Raw genomic sequence first — 25127 nt, 5'->3', positions numbered from 1 at the left:
TTTTGTGCATTTATGAGTCAGGGACAGTACCTAGCGTTTTGCATTCACCTATCTAATTTGGATGAGAACTATGTTACTACCCTCATTTGACAGACTAGGAAGACAATCTCCAGGGAGATTAAATAATTTGCCCTATGTCACACTGACTTTCTCTGCAATGCCTGCTAGTTAGGTTCCTTCAACTCATAGGGGTAATTAGTTTATATTCCCTGTGCATTTCTTTCACGACACCTGTTCCATCTCTGAGTTTATTGATAATTAAGCATAATTAGGACCATCTACCTCAAAGAGCCCCCAAAGAGTGAGAAACTTAAGGATGCTGCTGTTTGGTGTAATCTATTTTTCACATGTCTCTTATTCTTGGCAGAAAGACCTGCTTCCATTCTCCACCCTGCTGGAGTGGCAGGAGTGGCGGGAGTGGCGGGAGGGCAGTAAGAGGGAGAGAGAGAAAGAGAAAGGGAGAGGAGCAGACTCTCTGCTGAGCAGGGAGCCTGATGAGGCTTGATTCCAGGACTTTGGGATCAAAACGTGAGCTAACCAGGTGCCCTTAATCTTTCAGTCTTATCCATAAAAAGTATTGTGAATGCAACAATATGAATAAATCTTAAATATAATGTTGAGCAAAAGGAGTCAGACTAAAGAATACATATTGTATGATTCCATTTATAAGAAATACAAATCAGGCAAAATTCACTAGTACTGTTGGAAGTCAGGATAGTGATTACCGTTGGGGAAGATAGGGAGTGCCTGGGAGACCATAGGGGCTTTCTAGGGTGCTGGTCATGCTGTTTATTGATCTGAGTGTTAGTTACATGGATGTGTTTGTGCAAATTCATCAAGCTTTACATTTATCTGCACCATTTAATATGTTATACTTTATTTTATTTAATATTTTTAAAAGATTTTATTTATTCATGAGAGACACACACACAGAGAGAGGCCCAGAAACAGGCAGAGGCAGAAGCAGGCTCCATGCAGGGAGCCGGTTATGGGACTTGATCCCGGACCCCAGGATAATGCCCTGAGCCAAAGGCAGACACTCAACCTCCACCGCTGAGCCACCTAGGCGCCCCAGTATGTTATACTTTAATAAAAAGTAACAACAACAACAAAAACCCCCACTGGACTATTGTGAGTGCTTCCCAGGCAGGTATAGGGCCTTGTGCTAAACGCTGTGAAGTGAGTAACAATAGAGATTAGTGGTTGCCAGGGGCTGGAGGGAGGGAAGCGTGGGGTCTAAGTGCTTGACAGGTACCGGGTTTTTCTGGGGTGATGAAAACATTTTGGAACTAGAGAGAAGTGATGGTTGCGCAACATTTTGAATGTGCTAAATGCCCCACATTGGTCATATAATTTTATGTTCTGTGAATTTCATCTCAATTAAAAGATAAAATGGGGGCGGCACTTGGGTGGCTCAGTCAATTGGGCAGCAGCCCTTGGTTTTGGCTCAGGTCATGATCTCAGGGTGGTAGCTCAGCTTGGTGTTGGCAGGAGGCTCCACACTCCGCAGGGACTCTGCTGGAGATTTTCTCTCCCTCTCCCCCTGCTCACTCACTCTCATATAAGTAAAATCTAAAAAAAAAAAAACAAACCCTGGTCTTAAAAAAAAGAAAAAATCGGTTCACTGAATGGAATGTGGTATTCTGGAATGGATCCTGGAACAAAAAAGGGCATTAGGTTTTTTTTGTGTTTGTTTGTTTTTGTTTTTGTTTTTTTTTAAAAGAGCTAGTGGAAAAACTGGTGAAATACAAGTAGTTTGGTATTTGGTAGTTTTTTCTTCAGTTTTAACAAATGTACCTTGGTTATGTAAGATGTCAACATGAGGGAAAGCTGGGTGATTACATGAGAACTCTGCACTCTGCAACTTTTCTGAAAACTAAGATTGTTCAAAAGTAAAAAAAGTTCATTAAAGAAAAAAAAAGAAAGAAAGAAATAGTAGCAAAGTCACACACAGGGCCGCTAGAATAGGATCCTAGCTTTCATAAATAAATTGGTGGTAAGATCTTGAGCAAGTCACTTCTCTCTGATGAGCCTCAATTTCTCATTGGCAAAAATCGGATTAGGTTGCAAAAGTAATTTCTTATTTTTTTAAAGATTTTATTTATTTATTCATGAGAGACACACAGAGACGCAGAGACACAGGCAGAGGAAGAAGCAGGCTTCATGCAGGGAGCCGGACGTGGGACTCGATCCTGGGTCTCCAGGATCATACTCTGGGCTGAAGGTGGCGCTAAACAGCTGAGCCACTGGAGCCGCCCTAAAAGTAATTTTTTAAAATAAGATTTTATTTATTTGAGAGAGAAAGAGCATGCACACACAAGTGGGGTAAAGGGCAGAGGGAGATGCAGACTCCCCATGGAGTTGGGGAACCCCATGCAGGGCTGGATCCCAGGACCCTGGGATCATGAAGTGAACCTGAAGTTGGATGCTTAACTGGGCCACATGGGGGCCCCAGTAATTAAAAAAATCTCTATACTCGATATAGGGCTCAAATTTATAGCCCTGACATTGAGTTGCACACTTTGCTGACTGAGCCCTTCAGATACCCCTGAAAATGTAATTTTGCACTGGTAAAAATGGTAACCTTTCCACCCTCCAAATCTAGATCAGAATCTGGAGGCATGAAGGGCTGTGGCTTACAAAAGATGAGATTTTTGCCTTACCTTAGTAAGCAACCTTCAAAATTCAGATACCACCACAGGAATGTTAAAGGTGTGCTTGGAAAAAACTAGTTGATAACCTCAGATTTTTCCTTTTTTTTTTTAAAGTAATTTCTAGGGACGCCTGGGTGATTCAGTGGTTGGGCATCCACCTTTGGCTCAGGTCGCGATCCCAGAATCCAGGATTGAGTCCCGCATCGGGCTCCTTGTGGGGAGCCTGCTTCTCCCTGTCTGTCTCTCATGAATAAATAAAATTTTTAAAAAATTTCTACACCCAGTGCAGGGCTCAAACTTACTACCCTGAGGTCAAGACTCAGGCTCTACCAGCTGAGCAACCCAGACACCTCTTAAATTCTGTGGTTTTAAGTCAGAATTCCCATTCCCAGGAAATATGCTTTTTTTCTTAGGTAGTCAAAGTTCGGGAAGACCTAAAGCCATGTGGAGATAGTTCTTTCGGGGGATGCATTAACTGGAGACTTACAAGATAGTAGAGACAGATTGGAATAGATGGTGAGGCAAGCCCTCCGCAAGCAGGTTTTGTGTACCAGGTTTAAGTATGGATTAAATGGAAGCAGTGAGGGCCTAGAACATAGCAATGTTCCAGGATGATCCACTTGGCAAGCAGTACTTGGGGGAAGTTGGGGGGCAGCAGACAGGTGGCAGGACACAGTTCAAAGAAGCCACAGTCCAGAGGGGACTTGAGAACTTAGCTGAGTGGTGCTCATGGGAATTAGGAAAGGATGTTTCTGCTGTGGACAGGGAAAAAGCCACCAGATCTAATGACTCCTGGGGTTGCAAATTTAAGGAATGTTATTTATAAATTCGTGACTTGAAAGTTATGTAGATTAGAGGTAATAAAGCATTGTGGTTGACATCATGAAGGTAAAAGTTCTCCTTTATAGGATTTCAGAGTTCATACTTGAAAGCATGTAGGACAGTACCAAACACACAATAGGGACTCGATAAATAGGGAGTCATTAAGCAACTAGTAACCATAGGGTGCCCAGCAGAGCCATAGAAAAGCTCTTGTCGTGGTCAAAGAGCAGCATCTGCTGGTCATCCAAGGCAACACAGGATCCCAGATTTACAAAGACCTGGCCCAGTCTACCTTCCAAAAACCATATAGGGATGATCAGTGAGAGTCCTCCCCAAAAGCATAGTATGAACAAGTAAGATGAAACAGGAGTCATCACTTTTAACAAGAATGTTCTTTATTTGTACAAAGCATTATAATTTTCCTCAACATTCTTCATTTATTTGTCAACAAACTCTTGACTATATTCATTAAACAAATTAACAGTGTCAAACTACATACATTTGACTATCTGTCAACCTCCAAGCGCTCAACTTAGAGACAAACAAAAAAGTGCTTGGAGCACCAAATATCAAGAGAAAAAAACCCCAGAAAAACAACTCTGAGAAAGGTCAACAGAATTACTTTAGAAGCAGTTAAAGGGGATGTTTTTTTTTGCAGTGGGGATTAGATTCCTGAGCACCATCAGATTTCTGCACTTTGGGACATTAAGCAGGTTATCAAAGATCCTGGGTTGGCAGATGTGACAAAAGGAGGAAGAAAGTGGGAATGGGGAACAGAGGAGAGGCAGAAGGGAGACAGGGAAGGGAGACGCAAGAGGGGGAAAATTGTGCCTAAAAGAAATAAAGTTTGGAATTTGTCATGAATTAAAGAATGAAAAACAAAAGTCACAAGCCTGGGAAATGGATTATGAGAAGAAAAAGCCTGGGGTTTTATACCTTCCAGGAGGTGACCATAAATCCTAAAGCCACAGAGTGGCAGGCAATGAGGTGCATCTGAGACTAAACTGTCTGGTTTTTTTTTTTTTGGGGGGGGGGGGGGGGAGGGTAAGATATTGGCACACGTGCTTGACGAGTTCCACTCTACACTAATGATTTACAAGCTTATGCACCCAGAGGACAGCCACCCCAGCAGGTCAAATGCCTACCAGGCAACATAGAGGAGCTCCACGCCAAGTGGGTCTGGAGAAATAAAAATTCAATCAATGTTAACGCCAAGCGAAGAGACAACAGATTTCATTCCCCGCCCACCCCCATAACCTTTTAGTAGTTTCCTAAAGCTAAACCATCCCAACCACCTGTAATAAGCTAGTACTGCCAAATCCTATACAATCAAAACAGGCCGACCATGCTCAAAAGCCCCAATTTTTCCTGAGCTTTGACTGCCTCTGTGACCTGGAACACAGCAGGCAGCATGGAAATCATTATTACTTTTTTTTTTTGGGGGGTGGTGGTGGTGGTGGTGGATGGGGACCAAAAAACTGCCAGACCACATATATAAATAATAAGAGATCAAATCGACTAATCAAATTTAGCCGCTCAGAATCCCTCTCGTCAAAAAGTCATTACCTTCAGAACTGACTTAGCAAAATGGGACTCTGCTATTCAGATGCTCTGACGGAAGCGCTGGTTTTGGCCATTTTAGTCAGTTTTTATTTTGATCTTCTCAGGCTCCTCTGGAGAGGCCTACTCTCCCCAGCAGGGAAAGAGCCTCTCAGGACCGCACCACGTTTCAGGGCGGTACCTGCCAAGGTGCCAACGTCTTCCCGTCCCACTAGTTGTCTACTTCCTCCTCTTCGTTCTGTTCTTCTTCTTCCAGCCTTTCCTCGTCTTCATCGTTGTCGTCATCCCTGCCCTTGTCTTGCTCCTCTGCATCGGTTTTTTTGTCTTTGTCCTTCTTCTTCTGCTCGGAAGCTTCCTTCTTGCCTTTCTGCTCTCTCCTGTACGCTGTGAGGAGGAAGGCGGTTAGCGGGCAGGGCTGGACCAAACCCACCGCAAGCAGCCAACTCCGCCGCACGACCGGAGAAGCCGGGGCCGGGAAGGAACAATAAATCTGCTCGGCATCACAAATCAGATCAGATTCGGCGCCGATCGGACGGATCCCGAGTCGCAAACCAGATACTCGGTTCCTGTTCCTACGCAGACCCCAGCTGCGAAGGCTCAGGGCGGCCAGGTGAGCCGGTCACACGGGACGGACATGGCCTTGGCCGAACAGAGCAGAGGGACGTTACCTTCCAGAGCTTCTTTCAGGGGGGTGACGAACCGCTGGAACTCCATCTCCTCCATGGCTGAGAGCACGTCACTGGCGTTCAACGTCTTGCGTTTTCCCTTCATCGCGAAGTTGTTGGCACTGAAAGAAAAGGGAGATTCGGGCGTGAAAGGGGGCAGGGCAAAGCCTAGGTCAGGGGTGCACGGATGCGTCCCTCCCCTTCCCTGCACAAAAGGGTCAAAGCAAAGGGATTTTGTTTTATTTTGCTTCAGACCTTGCGAGCCCTGGGCGAGGGCGCGACCTCCGCCGCACCGCGGGGGGGCACCTGCTGGGGGTTCGCGACTCCAGGGTGCGGAGTGGGGACCGGGCGGGGGGGGGGGGTCTGTGCGGCTCCCTCCCTCCCTCCCTCCCGCCCCAGCCCCAGCCCCAGCCCCAGCCCCAGAGGAGCTCTCGCGGGCTCGGCCCGGCTCACCAGGAAGTGGCGTACAGCACGAAGACGCTAGCGGCGCGGGAGATGGCGCTCCGGGCCTCCTTGGAGATGTTGACACCGTCCGGGAGCTGCGAGAAGAGCGCGGGTGAGTAACGCTGCGGCCCGGGACCCGGAACCGGGACCCGCTCCCCCGCTGCCGGCTCGTCCGCCCCGCGCCCACCCGCCAGCCGGAGCTGCCCACCGCTTCCTTGATGATCCTGGTGATGACAGCATTGGGCAGGTTTAGGTCCTCGGGCCTCTCCGCCATGGCCGCCGGCGCCGCGGCCCGCGCCTCCGCCTCGAGCCTCTCCTCCAGGCCGCTCCGGCGTCCGGACTTCCCGCGTCGCCGCGCGCTGACCCAAGGAGGCTTCCGTCCCGCCCCCCGGGGCCCACGCTGCGTCCCACAGTGCCCCGCGCGCCATGGCCTCCCTCAGCACCCGGCCCCGCCCCCGCCCCCGCCTCGAGTCGCCCGAGCGTCCGAACTCTGCACCCCGCTACGGCGTTGGCCTTCCCGGGTTCTCGTCCGGCCTCCCCCCGGGGACCCAGCGGCCCCTTCCCAGGCTCGTGCCCCTGCTGCTGGCCGCCGCCACGTCTAGAGACTCCTCCTTCAACTCAAGTATGGCTCACCGGAGCTTCCGTCCCTTCCCCACAGTGCTCTGCGCTGTTGCCTGGCAACGCGGGCGTGGGCGACGGAGGCGGGGGCGGGGCTCCTTCCGACGCGGGGCGGGGCCTCCCGGCCGCCCGAGGCCCACTCTCCCGCTCTGCGGTATCGGAGCGAAGCGGGTATCTTTTTAAAAAAAAAAATTTTTTTTTTTTTTTTCAGTTCTGCGGGACCTGATGTCCGTGTTGGAGCTCTTGACCCCTCCCAGCTTTGCCATAAGCGCACTACGGAGAATCGTCGCCTGGAAGTGTTGCACGCAAACTCCTTTGCGGGCGCAGCGCTCAGGCTGGGGACGTAGACGCGGGCGGGGCTCGCCCGGGGGCCTGGGTTCGGGCCGCCCAGGAGGAGAGCGCGGCCGTGCGTTCACTCAGAGCCAAACCCTCAGCGTTCTGTGCGTCTTTTACTTCGTTGACTTGTGCATAATCCGTCTTTCCCAGTCGCAAGCATCATTAGCATGGTTTTGCACTGGCTTTTAGGTTGCATCATTGCATAGAAATTATTCTCATTCTCCCTGAGCTCGAATGCTTTTTTTTTCCCCTTAAAATGTGCTGTCTTATGTCACCCTTAATTTTCCTTTTTTTAAAAAATATATATTTTTAAATTTATTCATGAGAAACACAGAGAGGGAGACAGGCAGAGACACATGCCGAGGGAGAAGCAGGCTCCAGGCAGGGAGCACGATGCAGGACTCGATCCCGGGTCTCCAGGATCATGCCCTGGGCCCAAGGCAGGCTAAACCGCTGAGCCACCTGGGCTGTCTTTAATTTACTTATTTTGAGTAATTTCTTTTCTTTTCTTTTCTTTTCTTTTCTTTTCTTTTCTTTTCTTTTCTTTTCTTTTCTTTTCTTTCTTTTCTTTTTTTCTCTTCTTTCTTTCTTTTCTTTTTTTTTTTTTTTTAAGATTTTCCTTGTTTATTCATGAGTGACACAGAGAGGCAGAGACAAAAGGGAGAAACAGGCTCCCTGCAAGAGGCTGGTGCTGTGGACTCCATCCCAGGCCCCGGGGGATCACCATCTGAGCCAAAGGCTGATGCTCAACCACTGAGCCCCCTCAGGCATCCCTATTTTGAGTAATTTCTACCAGGAACGTCAGGCTGGAGCTCATGACCACAGAGTCATGATCAAGAGTCACATGCTCTACCGCCTGAGCCAACTGGGTGGGCATCCCAGTTTTCCAACTTTTGACAGAGACATGAGTACAAAGAAATACTTCCCTATTAGGAGAAAAACACCAGCAAACGTGATGATAAAGGGCAACTGGAACTGGATTAGTTAGAGATTATAGGGTTTGGTGGGGGGAAACTCTCCATTTGGATGTAACAGGCCTGGTTTAAAGATACCAGGAGGCTCTCAGCTCCAATTGCTGTATAGTTGGAACTGTGAGCCGTGATGTCATATATTTTGATCTTTAAGAGGAACCAGAAATCTGAACACCGTGGACTATCTCTACTTAAAAAAAAAAAAAAAGATTCAAAGTGCAGGCCAAACAAAACAAGTCATCGGGCAGCTGTGATGCCATGCCAATGCTGCGCTATCTTTGGTCTAATTTATAAGCTCTTGAGAACAAGGACTTATTTTGTTCATTACTGTTCTCTATGCCTGTTACAGGTCCCATCACATATATGGTAGTCAGTAAATGTGTTGGATAAAAGGAAGAAGAAATGGATACTGTCCGTAAAAAGTTATTAGGAACAAAAAAGTTATTAGGGATCAGGTGGTAGTGATTGCCTAAAATATTTCTAGAGAGAGAAAGATGATACTGTTTGTTGATCCCATATTATATATCATACATAAAAATACATTATTTCTCTTAATGCTTCTTTTTTTTTTCTTTTTTTTTTTTCTCTTAATGCTTCTATAATCCTATTTAGGGATTTCTCTTCCCCTCTTTATATGAGGAAACAAGTTGAGAGAGTTGAAGTCACTTGCCTACGACCATACAGCCAGTAAATGAAAAGCCAGAGGCCTCTGATGTGACTAAGTCTACTGATTTGCTGCTTGAGCAAACCCATTGGTTTCTGCTGGGTATTTTATTTTTTTTAAAGATTTTATTTATTTATTCATGAGAATATACAGAGAGGAGAGAGAGAGAGGCAGAGACACAGGCAGAGGGAGAAGCAGGCTCCATGCAGGGAGTGTGATGTGGGATTCTGTCCCAGGTCTCCAGGATCAGGTCCTGGGCTGTAGGTGGCACTAAACCGCTGAGCCACCAGGGCTGCCCTCTGCTGGGTATTTTAGCTGCCTGTATGAAAATGGGAGCATATTGAAAAATGAAGCATGTTTTCCAAAGGTTATGAGCCCATCTAAAGCCATCTCAAGCACTTCTGTGATTATATTCTGATTTGATAGGACTTTTTGGAGATGGGTGGTATCTTCTCCCCAATGGCTAATTAAGGGGAAAAGGAAAGGATGCCAATACTTATTTTGAATTATGTGCCAGACCCTGTAATATCCATTAACTAATTTTTGTAATGACCCCGTGAAACAGGCTTATCCTCATTTTGCAGATGAGGAACCTGTAGTACAGATTGCTTAAGTCCCAGGTTACTCAGCTAACTGGCCAAGTGGAAGACTTTATGAAGTCAATCTGCTCCAAAAACTCTTGCCACTCTACTTCATGCTGAGATGTTTTCATACTTCCTTGTTACCCAGTCTTTTAAAAATGTTGATTATAATGTAGTCAAATATTGTGTTATAGTGATGCAACAATTCTATATATTTCTCAGCAATCATCCCAATAAATATATTCATAGTCCCTATCACCTATTTCACGCTTACCACCCCCTCACCTCCCCTGTGGTGACTGGTTTGTTCTGTATAGTTAAGAGTCTGTTAGAAAACAGACTTGCGTCTTTTTTCTCTCTCTCATTTTATATCTTAAATTCCACATGAGTGAGATCATATGATATTTGTCTTCTCTCTGTCTGACTTATTTCACTTAGCATTATACCCTCTAGCTCCATTCATGTTGTTGCAAATGGCAAGAGTTCATTCTTTTTAATGGCTAAGTAGCTTGTTACCCAATTTTTTTTTCTTTAAAGATTTTATTTATTTGAGAGAGAGGTAGTGAGAGAGAGCACGAGCAGGGAGGAGAGGGAGAAGCGGTCACCCTGTGAGCAGGGAGCCCGATGTGGAGCTCCATCTGAGGACCCTGGGATCATGACCTGAGCTTAACTGACAGGCACGTAACCGACTGAACCAACTGAGCCACCCAGGCGCCCCAGCCTGTTACCCAATTCTTAATTATCCTGTGACCATCATTTATGATGGTATAGGTTCAATAGAAATATTTTATGCTTTGAGACCAAATTAAGATCTGGACTGCATGGCTAATGCATTATATGCTCTAATTGTGTGGTGGTTGTTTCTTTAGAGGGCTAGAAAGCTGCAAGATTGGCTTTTGTCCTAAACCATTTGTAGCTATGCATTTGCCAGATGAGAGTCAGTGGGATGAAACCACCTGCAAGTTGGCTATTTGTCAGCATCCACAGTGCTGGGCAACGATCCGCCGGATTGAGAGGGGCCACCCTCGAATCCTGGGCACCCCCCGCAAAACAACTATCGATGATGAAGGTGAATTAGTCAGCCCTGCTTCTTCCTTACAATATCCTTGAATTATTTCTGTTTGGGTCCCTTTTGACATACCACATGTTTTCTTCTGGTCTATTTTCTCAGACAAACTCCCGATGCTCACCATTGTAAACATGTCAGATTCCTGCATACGGGCCAAGAGACTTGCTCATCATCATTTATCAGGATTTACCTTTACCAAACCTCCCTCTTTATTGTGTCCTGGTTCAAAGGTTCACTCCAAATTTCAAGGCAGGTAAATTATCATGGAATCCTCTTTTATGAGCCTCCTATCTCAAAATTCTGGCTTGACTTCCTTCACCCATGTAGTAGACTTTGACCAGTTCAGTTAGAGAAATGGAATTAGGTAGTGGGAAAGCATTATTTGTGTTGTAGGAGTTAAAATAGGGGTGTGTTACTTTGCTAGGGTCATCCTAACAAAGTACCCTAGACTGTGTGGCTTAAACAACACAAATTTAGTTTTTCACAGTCTAACGGCTAGAAATCCAAGATTAAGGTGTTGATAGTTGTTTTCTGGGGAACCGTTTCTCCTTGCCTTGTAGGTGACCATTTTCTCCCTATGTCTTAACATGGTTTTCCTTCTGTGTGTCTTTGTCCTAATTTCCTTCCTTCCTTCCTTTCTTCCTTTCTTCCTTCCTTTCTTTTTTTTCTTTCTCTTTCTCTTTTTTCTCTTTTCTTTCTTTTTCTTTTTTTTTCTTTCATTTTATTTATTTGAGAGAGAGAGAGAGCCGTGCCATTTATTTGAGAGACAGAATGCATGTGCCAGAGGAAAGGCACAGGCCAGGGGAGGGGCAGAGGGAGAAGGAGAGGGAGAAGCAGACTCCCCACCGAGCAGGGAGCCCAGTGGACATGGGGCCCAGGACCCCGGGTTCATGACCTGAGCCGAAGGCCCACGCTTAACTGACTGAGCCATACAGGCGTGAAACTTTAAATTAAGTTTTAAATTTTAATTCCAGTATAATTAACACAGTGTTATATTAGTTTCAGGTGTAGGACATAGTGATTCAACCATTCTCTGTTACTCAGTGCTCGTCATGATAAGTGAACTCTTAATCCCTTAATTTCCTCTTCCTCCTCTTCTTTTTTTTTTTTTTTAAAGATTTTATTTATTCATAAGAGACACAGAGAAAGGGGCAGAGACACAGGCAGAGGGAGAAGCAGGCCCCATGCAGGGAGCCCGATGTGGGACTCCATCCCGGTTCTCCAGGATCAGTCCGTGGACTGAAGGCGGCGCTATACTGCTGAGCCACCCGGGCTGCCCTAATTTCCTCTTCTTAATAACAGCATGAGTCATATTGGATTAGGACCTATCTACCTCTCTGTGTGACTTCATTTTACCTTAATTACCTCCTTAAAGACCCTATCTCCAACTACTGAGGGGCTCAAATTGTGAGGTATTGAGGGTTAGGACTGAAAGTAAGAATTTGGGGGGCACAGCTCAGTCCACTGCAGGGGGTATCTCAGCCTCTGCAGGTTATCAGAACACAGTGTCTACACACACGGTCTTTCTTATCTTTTATTTTTAGGCGTGAAACTATTTGTAAGCTCTTGAAGGCAAAAGCAGTGATCTCCTTTTGAATCTCCTACAAAGCCTAGGTGCCTAGTTAGTGCTCATTAATACGGGAAGCTAAGGGACAGGGATCTGCAGAAAACTGAGACTTATAACATTTGGAACCCCTGTGGTTTGGAACCAAAGCACACCTAGTGGCCCCTTGTTCCTTTCTCCTGTTTAATGTAAGCAGCCCTTAGTGGTTTCCATTAGACTAAAGACAGTATGAGAAAGGGTAGGATGGTAGGACTACTTTCTGGTTCTCTAGGAATTGAACCTTGGGAAGAAGGTGGCTTCTCCCAGTCAGGGCCTACGAAGGCAAAGATCATGACATCACTCGTGTAGTCACTCATTGAATTCACAAATGTATTTTGGTGGGGACCATTGGCTGGGTTCTGGGGATTCAGTGGCAAATAAGATACAGTCTTTACCCCTAAAGGGCTTGCAGCCTAGCTGGGGAGGCAGAGAGGGACACTCCCAGGTGCATGGAAGCACATGGGAAGGGTTCCTCACCCAGGGCACTATAGTTTGTGCAGATGGCACTTGTGTCTGTACCTGAAATTCCAGCAGTCTGGTGAAGTGGGGGTTGCAGGTGGGAGGTGGCCACGAAGAGAGTTCTAGACTTTGGAAATAACATATGCAAAGGCCTGGAGGCAAGAGGAAGTTCTTCAGGTATCAGGAGAAGAGCTCACTGAATGTGAAACAGAGCAGGAATGGGAAAGTGGTCAGAGATGAAGCTAAGGAAGCTGGAGTAAAAAGCAGTGGCCTAAGAGAGTGAATCATACACATCCTGATTCTGTTAGTTTCACTGTCCTTTGAAGACTTTTTCACCTTGGGGAGTAGGAGTAAAGGAATTAATGATCACATGTTCAGCCACCCTTGATGTGCTAGCAAAGAAAGAAATATTTACATGCAATTCTGCAACATTTTCTGTGGTAGATTTAAGATGTCTCGGTGCAAATTCCTTGACACTCCTCTCCTTGAGAAATGGGGTCTGTCCCCTCCACTTGAATCTGGCAGGCTTCATGACTGCTTTGAGCAATAGATAGGATAGAAGAGACGCTGGGCCAGTTTCTAGTCCCAGGCCTTAAGGAACAGGCAGTTTCTTCTGTTTCTTAAAATACTCTGGTAGCCCTGAGCTGCCATGGGGAAGTTCCCTTAGCCTGCCCTACTGGAGGGTGTATGGTTAGATGCTCCAGTTGATGCTCCTGGATCCAGCCTTCCAGTCCTTTCCTCTAAAGAACTAGATTTAAGAGTAAAGCCATCTTGGACTCACTAGACCAGCCTGTCCCTTCAGCTGAACACCACCAAGTAACTACTACTGATCACATGGGAAGAATCATCTACCTGAGCCCGAACCAAATTCCTGACCCACACAATTGTGAAATGTAATTAAATGGTTGTGGTTTTAAGTCACTACGATTTTGGTAGTTTGTTATACAGCAATTTGTAATGGGAGCATCCTCTTGGCATACTTCTTTTGTGTTTTGTTTTCCTTTTTTTCTCACAGTGTCAATGTACCTTGTTGCAATGCCCCCATACTACTAAAGAAAACAAGTGTCTTTTCTTTGTTCCCAAAGTGCTCTTATATTCAAAGAGAAACTTAACTGACAATCAGACCCTCCTGTGTTGATAAGATAAAGTGTTAAAAAGCTAACAACTTGCTTCTAAAGGAAGATAAGATTTAGCGGAAGTACCCTGTTTTAGAGGAGCATTGTCTTTTTTTTTTTTTTTAAAGATTTTTATTTATTTATTCATGACAGACACACAGAGAGGGAAAGAGAGGCAGAGACACAGGCAGAGGGAGAAGCAGGCTCCATGCGGGGAGCCCGACGCGAGACTCGATCCTGGGTCTCCAGGATCAGGCCCTGGGCTGAAGCCAGCACTAAACCGCTGAGCCACCCGGGCTGCCCAGAGGAGCATTGTCTTGAGTGTAATTGCTTCCACCTTGCTCTTTTGCTCTTGCTAATATTGAACTAAATTTAACCTTTTTAAAGATGCGTGGTATTCAAGGGTGCCTGGGTAGTTCTGTCCGTTAAGCGTCTGCCTTCGGTTCAGGTCATGATCTTGGGTCCTGGGTTGAGCCCTGCATCCTGAGATTGAGCCCCGCGTTGGGCTCTATGCTAAGTGGGGAGCCTACTCCTCCCTCTCCCTCTGCCATTGCACCTGCTTGGGCCCTGTCTCTTAAATGAATAAATAACAGCAACAAAAAAGCAATGGCCTACATCACAATGTCTGTTTTGGAGGTGTTCCAGAACAAACACATACAACTTAAGGAAATGAGGAGACCCTACATTCATTTGTTAAGTATTAACCCTCAGGTTTTCTGCGGATAAGCAGAAGGCTTTTCCTCATAGCACTGTCATCCCAGTAAGTCTTTTGTGTTCCTATATCATATTTGGAAACTCATTTTTTTAGGCCTCAGAAGGATTTACCTAACAAAGATGTAATCGGCGATACTGATAGATCTCCTAAAGTAAATCACAGATTAACAAAGGTATTTCCTCAGCATTTTCTCTTTACTAGTGGGAATAAAATATCTGTCTCTGTTTAACATTGAGGGTGACTATAATCCAAATAATGGCAATGATAACTAATATTAGGCCCTTAAGTGCTGGTCTGCAGAGATGCCTATACGTACTCTATAGTTTCCAGAAATCCCAGACAGCAGTGGGATTGATTTTTGGCTGTTTGGCATGGGTAAGACTTTCCTGTCTGTATCCTACATAGAGCATGTTCAGCTACTAAGTAAACCCTATCATCTCATAATATGGGGAAATTAGAATGCTGGAATGTCACACCTAAAATGGGCCTTCAGGTCATCTTCAAAGACTGTCAAACTTTTTAAACTATGACCTACAGTAAGAAATACATTTTGCAACAAAAGAGCATAAAACAATCCTTACCCTAATTATGAGTGATCTACTCTGCTATTTTCTGTCCTATTTTACTTTTTTTTTGAGAGGGAGAGAGAGCAGAAGTGCAAGTGAGGGGAGGGACAGGGGGAGGGGAGAGGGAGAATCTTAAGCAGGCTCCATGTTCAGCGTGGAGCCTGATTTGGGGCTTGATCCCGTGACCCAGAGATCACGACCTGAGCCGAAATCAAGAGTTGGCTGTTTAACTGACTGAGCTATTGAGGTACTCCACAACCCAATTTTTAATAGGCCCCCCCCTTCCTGTATCCTACCAGGGGTATGGACAAGATGGTTTATAAGGTTTCCTTAGCACCACTGTTCTAATATCCTAAATGGCTGAACGTGAAAAGTGTTGTGACCTTACCTTTTATGTAGATGTCTCTAATCATAGACAGGCTATAAAAGCAGAAAACTTACTTCTGTCTCTACCAATTCCCTCCCTGTTCTCAAATTGTATTGTGTTATCTGCAAGGGATCTAAGTGTTTGGAGTGGAGTAGGTGGAACGAGTAGTGTTCCCTCAGGTAAGCCCCAAGTTACTCCCTTAGAGGTATGGGGTGGGGAGTTGCTCAGTGCCACCCTAATGTCACAGGGAGGTGGGAGGTAAGACTTCACTGAAAGAGTTCACTCTTGTAGACACCTGTACTGCTGTCAGGTTTCTCGAGGAATTGTTACGAAGACAGTATGGGGAAGAGAAATATCTTTTTGTTGTCTTCTGCACTACCTGACCCTTTTCATTAGCATGATAATTCAGTTTTTAGGCCTGTCCTGAATACTAGCAGGAGCTGGCACCTTCTAGCCATCCATAGGCTTTACATCTTTCTCTTAGCTTTCAGTGCTGAATTTGAATGAGACACAACTTCCCAGCCCTCAAGATGTTAGAAATATGGTTGTAATCTGGATCCCAGAACAATCAGAGAAGCAGATGAGGTGAGTATTGTGTCCAGAACTTGGGAGCCTTCCAGCCTTCTATTCTGCCTTTTGCAGGCCTCCTATCTGTCATCTCCTTTTTAGCCACCTCATTGCCAGTGACAGGAGGCCAACTAGAGAAGGTTATGGTCTCTTGTACTTGCCTCTTGCTCCACTGTGGTTCTATTTAATGCACTTTCCACTTCCTGTGGTGAGGCTTCTCTACATCAAGTCCTACGTGGCAGTAAATAGCATGCAAGACTGGGCCCGTGTATTGTGAGGTCTAAGAAACAGATACTTCCTATCAGTTTTTCTTTTCTTTTCTTTTTTTCTTTTTTTTTTTTTAAAGATTTTATTTATTTGAGAAAGTGAGAGACAGCAAGGGGGGAGGGGCAGAGGGAGAGAGAGAGACAAAGAGACAGAGAGGCAGACTCCCCACTGAGCAGGGAGCCTGACATGGGACTGATCCCTGGAACCTGGGATCATGACTTGAGCTGAAGGCAGATGCTTAACTGACTGAGCCATGCAGGCAGCCCTTCTCAGTTTTTCTTATTAGCCATCCCCAGCTAGTGAAAACATTTTCAGTGAAGCATGTGACTCTTTGGTCTCAACTACAAGGCCTGGCACAGTGGCACAAAATAAATAGCATGTCGGAGATCTCTAGGTGGCTCAGTGGTTTAGTGCCGCCTTCAGCCCAGGGCATGATCCTGGAGTCCTGGGATCAAGTCTCATGTTGAGCTCCCTGCATGGAGCCTGCTTCTCCCTCTGCCTGTGTCTCTGCCTCTCTCTCTCTCTCTCTCTCTCTCTCTCTGCCTTTTGTGAATAAATAAATAAAATCTTAAAAAAAATTAAATAGCATGTAGAACTTGTGTACAAAGCAGAAGGATTTGGCCAAGGCCCAAAGGCTTGCTAATACTGATATCTTTAGAAGAAAGTGTTTGGCTTTTCTCTCGTAAATGCTGAGGCTTTCAGGTTCTGTTAAGTGACCAGATATGACATGTTTTAAGAATTTATTTCATTTTTTAATGATCCTATCCGCGCTTCTGCATATATGTATTTGTGTGTGTGTATGTATATGATGTAAACAAACAAACAAAACCCTAATGGTATATTTCCTTTTCAAAAAAGCCTAGAGGTGGGTTGGCCAGGTCTAGTGCATTAGTTCCATGAGGTCATCAGAAACCAGAACTCCTTCTGGCTCTCTGGTCATCATCCTTAGTCCATGACTTTCATTTTCTCATGGGGTATCTCATTGGGTCTTTTAAGATCTAAGTTGACTGCTAGAGCTCCATGTTCCAGGCAAGGAGGTGGAAGATGACAGAGCAAAAAATACTTGAGCACCTCCTCTGTGCCAAGCAGTAAAGAATCTAGTGAAGAAACAAATAGACTTGCTCCCTGTCCTCCTAGAGTCTTGTGATGGTGGTAGGGGGTGGGGTTGGGGGTTCTCAGGCCTTACAAATGTCACCAGACTTAAGTATATAATTACTAAGTTGGATTAATGCCTTGAAGGCAAATAACTGGATTGTATGAGAGAATAGTAGGGCACCTAACGTAGACATGAGATTAGGTCTTCTTTTTCCGAAGCTTCTGGGCAGTTGGTTCCTCTAGGCTTCCAACCAGCCATCTTTGGGTACTGAATAGAGGATAGAAATCTTCAAATATCCTTGGTGCTTCTGTTTGAGAGGTCTGGGAATAAGCTGTGGTTATTCTTTCAAGTCCAGCTGAGAAGAAGCATGTTGTTCCCAGCCAGGACTGGAGGAAGGGAAGAATGAAATCTACAGTGGTAAGTTGGATATATTGGCCAAACCTTTATGAGACTAGACTGTAGAGTTTTGTTTTGTTTTTCCTTTCTGGTGCCTTCCCCTTTCCCCCATTCTTAAGATAAAAGTTGCCAAAGAAAACCCCGTTTAAGGAATAATTATCAAAGCATTTTCTGTTCAGAGACTCTCTTCCCTACCTCCTCCCTGAAGGACGGTGAAAGGCATCTTGAAGAAAAGTTAGCAGGAAGTGTTGGGTATTCCGGGGTAGTTTTTGACTAACTAAAGACAAATTCCCAGTGTGATAGAGGGAGAGCTTCAGTGGACTAGAGGTTACAATGGCCTGGGGGTTCTCATCTCATGCCACCAATTATGGGTAAATATAGCCTTGGGTAAGTCACAGAACCAGAAGGTTGCTACATCTGCTACCGTAGTGTCTCGGTCCACTTTGTTCATTGCTGAATCCCCAGCGCCAGTCCTGTACCTGGCACATAGTTGGTCAATAAATATCTATTCAGTTTGCTCAGTGAATGAATTAATAACCCTTTTGGGAGAAAATCAGAAACAATTAATCCTTGTGACCTGAATTCAACAATCGGGTGGGGAGCCAGAGAGGGAAAAATACGGTGGCCTTCATGGTGCAGAGGATGGGGAGCTGCTGGAGTGGGTCTGGAAACAGGGAGCTCGGCGTGCCAGGGTTTTGTTTGGGAGGCCCGGATGTTGACCGGAAGGAGTGGCACTCAAGAGAGTACTTCATTTCCATTTTTGCTTTTCTAGAAAGACAGTTTTCTCTATGAAAAGCAGAAAACAGAAACGCCGCTGGGACCTCCGGGGATGATTGTGCCCCCTCCATCACCAGTAAACTTTTTTGAGCAACTAAGTACAGAGTCCATACCTTTCTGGAACCAGTTTGACATGGTCCCTCAGGATCTACTGAAGGAGTGAGTATCTCTGAAGCCTGGGGGAGAGCCAGAGTACGTACGTGCTCTTCTCTGAAGCAGCGAAGGCATGAAGAAGCATGCTCTTTCTGAGGAGGGAAGGGAGAAAATTGTCCTGCCTGCTTGTTCAGTGAGTTCTGAGATTTACGAATGTACAGTAATCACCGCCAATTATCAAGTACTTAGCACTTGTCAGTCTCTGCCTGTTCTCTTATTTGAACCTCCACGAGGCACTATTACTCTCTTTTTCTTCCTATTTTTAAAGTAAGCTCTACATTCAACGTGGGGCTCGAACTCACGACTCTGAGATCAAGTGTTGCACGCTTCACCGACTGAGGTGGCAGGTGCCTCCACTCTCTCTTCTTCATGGATGAGTTATGGATAAGTGAGAGGCAGAGAGGAATGTGGCTCGGAGTGAGACAGCCTTTGGATTTCATATTGAAACATCCTGGTTTTGATACATTACCGAGCATATTTATGCTTTGTTCCCTCATTTGCAAAATGGGGATAAGAAGGCCTGTCCTGATGAGTTGGAAGGTGTTACCTGATGAGTGCCTGTTGGCAAAGGCTTTTTCAGGCCCAGAGTAGAAATTTATTCAAATTTGGAGCCCTTTTTATCCTGTTTTTTCCTCAGCCACACTCACCAAGAGGAACTGTTGCTGACTGGCTGTCTCTGTCCCCTTCAGCCTCTTGCCCAATGAAGGGAAAACCATGCCTTCTCTGGAGATGAAGACACAATTGGCCATGATGAAGAAGAAACCACCCCTGGAAAAGAGCCGACCCGACAGTGCCATTTCTGCTAAGATGTTTTTATCTGTACACCGTCTCACCCTGCAGGTGAGAGCTAGGGAGCCTTGAAGAAATGTCTAGGTCCAAATCCAAACTCATTTGTCTTCAAGGCTGGAGGAGGTTTTTTGTTATTTTATTTTATTTTATTATTTTATTTTATTATTTTTATTTTATTTTATTTTATTATTTTTATTTTATTTTATTATTTTTATTTTATTTTATTTTATTTTATTTTATTTTATTTTATTTTATTTATTTTTTCATTCATTCATGAGAGACACAGAGATAGAGGCAGAAGGAGAAGCAGGCTCCATGCAGGGAGCTGGATGTGGGACTTGTTCCCAAGTCTCTGGGATCATGACCTGAGCTGAAGGCAGACGCTTAACCGCTGAGCCACCCAGGCATCCCAGGGCTGGAAGAGTTGACTTTCTCTTTCTTCTTATTTCTCTCCACCTTTCCACGCTGGACCTAAGCCCCACAGAAGGACTGGGCTATATGTAGGTGAAAGCCAGTGCATGGGGAGGGGTTTGAGGAATGTTCCGTTTCTTCCGCAGTTTGTTCCCTGCCCCGTTTCCTCTCGCCAGAGCCCAGGTACGAGGCTGGTTGCACTGGGTTCTCAAACAGTGCTTGTCGGCTGGGTACCTGCATGTGAGGGGTATGTTTTGGGAAAAGGAAGCACCTTCAGTAGAGCTTTTCTTATTTTTTCTCTCCAGAGACCAGCATTGAGATATCCTAAACATTTGAATAAATTCTATTATAACCTAAACACAGAAGGTAGGTTTTCTTGATGCCACCAGATCCTCCAGCCCTGTCCCCCCTCACCCCACAGTTCTCATACTTGGTCTTGCTCCCAATTTGATATGTTTGTGGCCATAGTCACATAGGATCATGTGTAGAACTGAGGAAACTGCGGATTCAGGAAGCAGCCCCCAACCCTCCCCATCACAAATGGCTCGGTTCTGATAGAGGATGTCCCCATTGTGGAGCAGGGCCCAGCAAGCAGCCCCCCGGGAAAGCTGGGAGCTGTCAGGGAGAAGAGGATTGAGCTGGGGCTCTGGTCACCAGGTCACAAGAAGCAGCAGTGGCAGCAGAAGCAGCTGCAGCAGAAGTTGAAAACACCACCTAGGAGACAGGTAGAGTGGCTGTGAGGGAAGCCCTAGGACTGGCTGGGACTGGGCCAAGGGGAGCAGCCTGAACTGGAAAGCGGTGCACGAGGTGTGAGTCTCCTGTTCTCTGTCTGGTTCTAGATACAGAGAGTTCCTGTCAGCTTGCAGGTACTGACTTCCTTCTTTCAGACTCTTTGTGAAATGTTTTCTTCACTTCCGAAGGGCCTAATTCAGTTCCTCCTCATATGGGTTTCAGGAGGCCAAAAAGAAACCCAAGAGTGATCCAGGGAGCCAGGACATTTTGCACAAATGTTCAGGTGCCGTGGCTTATGGCCCACGCTATGGTAAGGAGAATATGGGCTTGGGAGGGATGGAATCTCAGGACGTAGCTGAGGGCAGGAAAAGCTGAACATGTCTGTTATTTTGGGACCTGCCTTTGTTAGGCATTCAGAATTCTCAGAACGTTCTGGCTTGGCTGGGCTACTGTGCATCATCCTTCTATCAAATATTTACTAAGGAAGCAGGCTGGGCCAGATGTCTGCTTCGTGTGAGCATTCAAGAGACGATCATGAGCATGAGTCAGAGTCATTTTTCCTCAGGTCTTTAGGAAAAGCAGAGTGGCTTGAGAAGGAAGAGCAAGCAATGAGTCAGAACAGAGCCAGGGCTCCTGACTAGCCCCAAGAGGGTTCTAAGGAAGCGGAATCCAGCCTCAGCCCACCCCCCCTTCCCAGCCACAAATCAGTCCCTGGAGGCTCAGGTTGAGATCAGCACATTAGACCCTTCCAGGAGGCAGGCAGGTGGCCAATTCTTGACAGGTGATCCTTTTCCTCTGCTGAAGACCTGAATAGGTAGCTCTCCTTTTTGGAATCCTTATCACATGTCTGAGCTGAAGGATATACTTACCCTGGTCCCTCTGATGTTGCTCAGTTGGAGTGCAGAAAAAAGAAAGGGAGTGAGAATCCCCCTAAACCTTAGGAGCTGCTTTAGCCTTGCTCAGATTGGACCTTGCTGACTACTTCCTTGTCAGAATTGGCTCTCCCCTACCTCCCTGGGGCAGTGGGAGGGCTCAGGTAAGATGTTCCCTCAGAAGGGTGTTCTTCTCTCAGTTTGTTTCCCATCCTACTGGGCCCTCAGATGCCAACAGTGGCCCCTGACCTGCAGATTCAAGAAGCTTCCTGACCTTCATGTGGGAGGTAGACAAAACCAGAGCTGTGGCCCACGATGGGGCTGACGGGTCCAAGGTTAGCACCCCATCCCGGGTGGTCAGCACATCCCTGAATTCATTCAGGTGCCTTTCATTTCCTCTTCCTGATGTCTCCAATAGGAGCAGACTTGCTTGGGTGACCGGGGTTGCCTTTTTGAATTATGTTCTTGGGGGATCCCTGGGTGGCGCAGCGGTTTAGCGCCTGCCTTTGGCCCAGGGCGCGATCCTGGAAGACCCGGGATCGAATCCCACGTCGGGCTCCCGGTGCATGGAGCCTGCTTCTCCCTCTGCCTGTGTCTCTGCCTCTCTCTTTCTCTCTGTGTGACTATCATAAATAAATAAAAATTAAAAAAAATATTTTAAAAAATGAATTATGTTCTCGGAGCAGTGGCCTGGTTGAGAAAAGCCCTATGGAAGAGTTGATTTTTGCATTGGATCTTGGATGTGTGAGAGTCTTCCTGATACAGAGGAGAATCCCAGAAGTGGGAATAGACTGTGCAGATGAACCTGGGCTGTGCAGGGAACACAGTGGTCCCTCGTGGCCGTGGGTTATGTAAGAGGCCATGGTAAAAAGGTCAGGCTGAAGAGGTAGGCGGGAGCTTGTATAACTGCTAAGACGTTTGACTATGGTCATGGTGTTCTACTGTGACTGCATATTTGAAATCAACTAAGGAGCTTTCTTTCTTTCTTTTTTTTTTTTTCAGAGAGAGAGAGAGAGTGCATGAGTGGGGGCAAGAGGAAGAGGGAGAGAGAATCCTAAGCAGGTTCAATGCCCCAGTGCAGAGCCTGACATGGGGCTCGATCTCATGACCCTGAGATTATGACCTGAGCCCAAATCAAGAGTCAGATGCTTGGGATCCCTGGGTGGCACAGTGGTTTGGCGCCTGCCTTTGGCCCAGGGTGTGATCCTGGAGACCTGGGATCGAATCCCATGTCGGGCTCCCGGTGCATGGAGCCTGCTTCTCCCTCTGCCTGTGTCTCTGCCTCTCTCTCTCTCTCTCTCTCTCTCTCTCTCTGTGACTATCATAAATAAATAAAGAAAAAAATATTAAAAAACAAAAGAGTCAGATGCTTAACCGACTGAGCCACTCAGGTGCCCTAACTGAGGAGCTTTTAAAACCCAGATACCTAGGATGTACTCCAGGCCTATTAAATCAGAAGTTCTATTGTTGGGACCCAGGCCTCAGTGTTTTCTAGAACTTCCAGTACTTTGAGTGTGCAGTTGAGGTAAAAACCAGTGCTAGTAGGGAGCCAATGGAAGTGTTCAACAAGGGAGTTCCTCAGTGGGCTTTGCTTTTTTGCATAACTCCTCTGGTGGCAGCTTGGGAGATGTTCGTTTAGAGAAAGGGAATTGAGAAAGGAGAGGATGAACGCTTTTAGGGACTAGTTGGGGAGACAGCCGATGCAGAAGAATCAGAGAACTAGAGCTTTTTGAAGAGAGGGGCTCCATTTTCAGAAGCCAGTATGGGGACTAGGGTTGGTGCCAGAAGGTCAGAGGAATCTTCATAAACTGAAAACATAGGGTCAGGCTTCTTTTGCGGCTATGATGTGCAGATACCTGCCCCTTAGGTTTCTTGGAAGAACCCTAAATCGTTTTTGTACACTTGACCTTAATCCCTAATTCTGTAGTAGATGTGGTCACAGTCCGAGGTGAACCAAGTCACAAAAGGAACTCAGAGGCCAAACTCCTCACCTCCTCTAACCTGTCTTGTCCTACATGAGGAGTCACTTGTAGGCTAGGGGGCCAACTAGAAACCCAACAACGGGATATGAAATATGGATAAGAAGATAATTGAATTGACTTTGTGGTCACTAGGTCACAGAACTCTACTGGGTCAGAAAAGTGACAAAAAGCAGCCACAGCGGATGAAGTCAGAAGGACCCACCTCGAGACAGGTAGAAGTACTGGAACCATTGTGCCTGGGCCCTGTTTCGGTTATCTATTACTGTATAACCCACCACCTCAAAGCTGAAACCACAGTGGTTGGTTGTTTCTCAGGATTCTGAGGGCTGATTGGACAGTTTTTCTGGCGTTGTTTGATGTCACTCATGCAGGCACCTTCAGCTGGCAGCTGGGGTGGGGCTGTTAGCCAGATTGCCTTAGTTCTCTTCTGTGAGGTCTCTCTCTCTTTTTTTTTTTTTTTTTAATTTTTATCTATTTATGATAGTCAGAGAGAGAGAGAGAGAGAGAGAGAGAGGCAGAGACATAGGCAGAGGGAGAAGCAGGCTCCATGCACCGGGAGCCCCGACGTGGGATTTGATCCCGGGTCTCCAGGATTGCGCCCTGGGCCAAAGGCAGACGCTAAACCGCCGCGCCACCCAGGGATCCCACTGTGAGGTCTCTTTATTGTGGTTTATTTGGGCTTCTTGACAGTATGGTAATCTCAAAAGCACTTTCTTGAGAGATCGGGCTGGACCTGGAACAGTGTCACTTCTGTTGTATTTTATTGGTCCAAAAAAAAAAAAAAAATCACAAGTCCAACCCAGATTCGAGAGAAAATGGACTCCATCTCTTGGTGGGAGGAACAGCATGCGCCTTCCAGGTTGGCCACCACCCCTGGAGGACTCACTTGTAGGCTAGGTTTTCCCCAGTAGACAGCTGGCAATGGGACAAAGTGGGTTCTGGCTTCATCCAGTCAGCCTGGAGGGCAAAGAATTTGTGAGACGAGCTTCTCTCTTTAGTCTCAGGAGGTGGCAATTTGTCCTGTCCTCGATGTTAATTTTTTTCCAAGAAAAGCATATTTTAGAAAAACCTTTTCTTGATTCAAATGTCCTTACATTTTAATGAATTACAGGATTCCAAAAGGAGACCACAGGTGGAATACTCTGAGAATTATCCGGATTCCTTTCCTGATAAGGATGGTAAGTTACTAGGGCGGAGGAACCTTAGTAAGTCACTTAGGCCAGGGGGAACTGAACCTGTGTTGACAAGGATGGTTTACCTCCCTGGAGGCCATAGTCCTCATCCCTCAGAATGGTCCTAAAGACACCTAGCCCTTCCTTTTCTGTCCTTCATTTGTCACAGTTGGGAGAAGGTTACGGGTACAGTTAATGGCTGGGTCTTCTTTTAGATCCTGAGTTATCCAAGACAGAACCCTCTAAAAAGGACATCAGTGCTCAGAAGGCGGTTGTGCTGGCATCCCAAGGGAGGAGCCCAGAGGACCTTTCAGACAGCACATCTAGAAGAAGGTGGAGCCCTGAGCTCAAACTGCTGAGGATTCTTCAGGCCACTGATGATGAGGATGAGGAGGACCAACTCTCTGGGTCACGGAGCGCAGAGTCTTTCAAGACTTCACAGGGCAGCCTGACTCCAGATTAGGATGCTTAGAATCCTGAGGACCCCAACCTTGGACATAAGAGCAGAAAAGAGAGAGGACTTCTGCTCCCTGGAGCCTTTACCAGGGCCTGACTACAGGGATTCGGCTTTCTTCATTCACTTCTCCTTCCCTCTAAAATAAGTGAGGGAGAAAAAGCTTCATCCTTTTTAAACGTAGATTATTTCTCTTTCATTAGGGACAGAATAATTTTAGTAATTAAACAAAACTGCTAATTAAGGAAAA

The 25127-nt window shown here is 46.1% G+C and overlaps 2 protein-coding genes across 2 annotated transcripts; one reads left to right on the top strand and one right to left on the bottom strand.

Annotated features, from left to right (window-relative positions):
• Window positions 1-3853: 3853 nt before the first annotated feature.
• On the bottom strand, window positions 3854-6572 carry POLE3 (DNA polymerase epsilon 3, accessory subunit). The gene is made up of 4 exons (XM_072727584.1): window positions 6354-6572; window positions 6155-6240; window positions 5705-5823; window positions 3854-5420 (listed from the first exon to the last, which is right to left on the bottom strand). The coding sequence occupies exons 1-4, from the start codon at window positions 6417-6419 to the stop codon at window positions 5248-5250; spliced, it is 444 nt and encodes a 147-aa protein (XP_072583685.1). The 5' UTR covers window positions 6420-6572; the 3' UTR covers window positions 3854-5247.
• Window positions 6166-25127, top strand: C12H9orf43 (chromosome 12 C9orf43 homolog). The gene is made up of 14 exons (XM_072727583.1): window positions 6166-6257; window positions 6975-10384; window positions 10487-10637; window positions 15694-15794; window positions 17490-17556; window positions 18308-18471; window positions 19155-19305; window positions 19971-20031; window positions 20323-20390; window positions 20505-20531; window positions 20620-20707; window positions 23384-23463; window positions 24363-24429; window positions 24639-25127. The coding sequence occupies exons 4-14, from the start codon at window positions 15751-15753 to the stop codon at window positions 24884-24886; spliced, it is 1065 nt and encodes a 354-aa protein (XP_072583684.1). The 5' UTR covers window positions 6166-6257; window positions 6975-10384; window positions 10487-10637; window positions 15694-15750; the 3' UTR covers window positions 24887-25127.

Source organism: Vulpes vulpes, chromosome 12 (genome assembly GCF_048418805.1).
Source record: "Vulpes vulpes isolate BD-2025 chromosome 12, VulVul3, whole genome shotgun sequence".
NCBI lineage: Eukaryota > Metazoa > Chordata > Mammalia > Carnivora > Canidae > Vulpes > Vulpes vulpes.
This window is presented reverse-complemented; position numbering and strand designations above follow the sequence as displayed.

What these genes read in the sequence shown, in the direction of transcription:
- C12H9orf43 (XM_072727583.1), top strand. Translation starts at nt 15,751, where the DNA reads ATGGTTGTAATCTGGATCCCAGAACAATCAGAGAAGCAGATGAG. An exon ending in TTATAACCTAAACACAGAAG is followed by an intron (nt 20,032 to 20,322) that starts GTAGGTTTTCTT and finishes TCTGGTCACCAG; the next exon opens with GTCACAAGAAGCAGCAGTGG. An exon ending in GGCTTATGGCCCACGCTATG is followed by an intron (nt 20,708 to 23,383) that starts GTAAGGAGAATA and finishes TGTGGTCACTAG; the next exon opens with GTCACAGAACTCTACTGGGT.
- POLE3 (XM_072727584.1), bottom strand. Translation starts at nt 6,419, where the DNA reads ATGGCGGAGAGGCCCGAGGACCTAAACCTGCCCAATGCTGTCATCACC. An exon ending in CCAGGATCATCAAGGAAGCG is followed by an intron (nt 6,241 to 6,353) that starts GTGGGCAGCTCC and finishes CTCTTCTCGCAG; the next exon opens with CTCCCGGACGGTGTCAACAT. An exon ending in GTGCTGTACGCCACTTCCTG is followed by an intron (nt 5,824 to 6,154) that starts GTGAGCCGGGCC and finishes CTTTTCTTTCAG; the next exon opens with TGCCAACAACTTCGCGATGA.